The sequence below is a fragment of the Poecilia reticulata genome, linkage group LG4, assembly GCF_000633615.1.
Source record: "Poecilia reticulata strain Guanapo linkage group LG4, Guppy_female_1.0+MT, whole genome shotgun sequence".
Taxonomy (NCBI): Eukaryota; Metazoa; Chordata; class Actinopteri; order Cyprinodontiformes; family Poeciliidae; genus Poecilia; species Poecilia reticulata.
The window spans coordinates 2637607-2640248 of NC_024334.1; the positions used below are offsets into that span (position 1 = coordinate 2637607).

Sequence of the window (2642 nt, forward strand, 5' to 3'; positions counted from 1 at the left end):
AACAGAACACAAATACTTGTCTTAACATTTTAAAATAAATTATCTAAAATTTTCCAAATCCGTCGATGCATAAAGGGTTTTAAATACAGACTGTCTGCATGGACTACATTTAATATAATGCATTACTGGAAGACGAGTAAAATAAAAGAAGGTTGCACCAGCAGAAAATGTTTAATTTGCCTCACTCGATTTGTACGCTAAGGCATTTGCCAAGATGTTTATTAAATCTTTTGTTAAATAGTTCCTCCYATATTAATTAGTTTTTGACTAGGGCTGGATGACATGTCTGAAAACGACATCACTTTACAAGCGACCTTTGAAACTCAGAGATTTCCGTGTTTTTTTTCTTGAAAATTTCTGAGATCTAAAAATTTCTGTTTTTTTTCTAGAAAACTTTTGACTTTCAAATTCAGAAATTTCCAAGTTTCAGAAAATGTCTATTAATCTCAAAAAAAAWTTTTGTTTTTTATTTTTAAGCAGTTACGAGGCATGGTGGCAAATCCTTAAACTGCTGCTGCGCAAGTCACTCACTAGTTGTTGCTAGGTAACCAAAGAGTGAGTTGCTAGGCAACAGTGAGTGAGTTGGTTGAYGTCACCAACCTTTTGTAGCTGTGAGAGGTTGAGCTACAAACGGTTTCTATGTTGGAAGCAATTAGTTTCCAACATAGAAACCGCAAAGCCTTTCCTTTGCCTTCATTTCCCAGAATGCTGTGCGGTTGTAGGTCAGACTTCAGTGAATTTCTTATGCATTGAATATTTATTATTCTATCAGATGTATTTTCTATTGRTACTGAATTATTSTCCAGCCMTATTTTTGACAGATTACAATGTATAAGTCCTCACTTATTTAAAGTTAGATTTCCGAATAACTGACAACCATGTACACTTTCTTCTAGGTATTAAAATACGAGCAGTATCTTGACAGTCCGCTAGCTCGCTTTCTCCTCAAAAAGGCCCTGACCAATCAAAGGATAGGCCATTTCTTCTTCTGGCATCTCAAGTGAGTCATTATTCACTTCCTGCATTAAAAAAGTGATTGATTCTTTGTTTTATGCTGAGACTCCTGCATGTTGTTGTGATCTCAGGTCAGAAATGCACAATAAAACTGTGAGCCAGAGGTTTGGGCTGCTGCTGGAGGCTTACTGCAGGGCCTGTGGTATGTACCTCAAACACCTGAGCAGGCAGGTGGAAGCCATGGAGAAGCTCATCAACCTCACCGACATACTCAAACAGGAAAAGAAGGATGAGACACAAAAGGTTAAATACCATCAGCACATGAGTCTTCACTTTGTTTCAAGACTCTGTATATTTTAAAAATTATTCAGTTTCAATATTTAGTATGGATGCAAATAATTATTATTTTCACGATTAATGGTTTGTTAGATTAAAATTAGTACCAATTGATTAACTAGTAAAGTCCGCTTGGAGCTTCTGTTAATGTAGTTTGGCCGCCATCCAGCAGAGGGCGTCGCTGGTCAATTCTTAAGCGGAGCCGTTGATACAGAAATTAAAGATGGCGGCGGAGTCATTCTAGAACGGAAAACATAGACRGTCCAAACAGAGTCCGGTGTGGGATGGAAAACAAATTTTATGCGGTTCAGATTAGAAATATAAACACTCGACAAACTTCTTGATTTATCACCTTAGTAGCGCTCGTTCAGACAGTATTCATGGCGGAACAGCGGCGACCGAAAATGACTGATATGTTACGGAGGCAAAGAAAGGCGGAAAAAACATTCATTCAGGAACAGATGGCATTTCAGTTGGAAGGAATTAATTCATGGGGAATTAATTGTAGCACATTTTAGTCCCTTATTTTTCTACTCAGAAACTTATTTWGTCATATTTTATAAACATGTCTTAAGTTTATTAATGTGAGAAAGCCACKATTTTCCTCTTTATTCAGTAAACAACTGACAAAATAATTTTGTAATGCGTGTTTTTTTTTTTAATTCAGCACGTTATRAAAAGTTTAGTCCTTTATGTTATAAACACGTTTTTAAGAAAATGGTGCTTATTAAGTAATAGTCAATCATTTAAGATCAATCAGTTTTAGATTAACTTATTAATCGATTACTTGCATCCATAATAATTATGTTTTGAACAATTTATTTTATAGACATAAAATCTACAAACCTGAACCTTGAAAATTTGAGTACAAGAGTTTTATGAACGTGTAGAACCCCTGACATTAAATTTAAAAATACTTTATTGAACCCAAAGGGAAATTAAATCTAAGTGTAAATATTTGTTTTGATGTTTTTGGTGAAGGTCCAGATGAAGTTTCTTGTAGACCAGATGAAGAGACCCGACTACATGGACGCTCTGCAGAACTTCACCTCTCCACTCAACCCTGCGCATCAGCTGGGAAATCTGAGGTTTGCAAAATGATGAGCTGTCATGGCGCCTCTTGGTTCAGAGTAGACGAGGGGAAAATAACTGACAGCGCCACATGTCTGTAAACATTTTTATRTCTCAGGTTGGAGGAGTGCAGGATCATGTCATCCGCAAAGAGACCGCTGTGGCTCAACTGGGAGAATCCTGACATCATGTCCGAGTTACTGTTTCAGAATAATGAGATCATCTTCAAAAACGGAGATGGTAACAATCTCACACATGTTGCTCTCTAGCAAACATTTCTA

The 2642-nt window shown here is 36.6% G+C and overlaps 1 protein-coding gene across 1 annotated transcript in view; it reads left to right on the plus strand.

The window, feature by feature from the left end:
- The window catches only part of LOC103463230 (phosphatidylinositol 4,5-bisphosphate 3-kinase catalytic subunit alpha isoform), a 33057-nt gene that overhangs the window by 22425 nt on the left and 7990 nt on the right, over positions 1-2642 (plus strand). Inside the window, 4 exon segments of the mRNA XM_008406469.2 lie at positions 897-1000; positions 1086-1257; positions 2272-2378; positions 2480-2601. Coding sequence (XP_008404691.1) covers positions 897-1000; positions 1086-1257; positions 2272-2378; positions 2480-2601 — 505 coding nt within the window.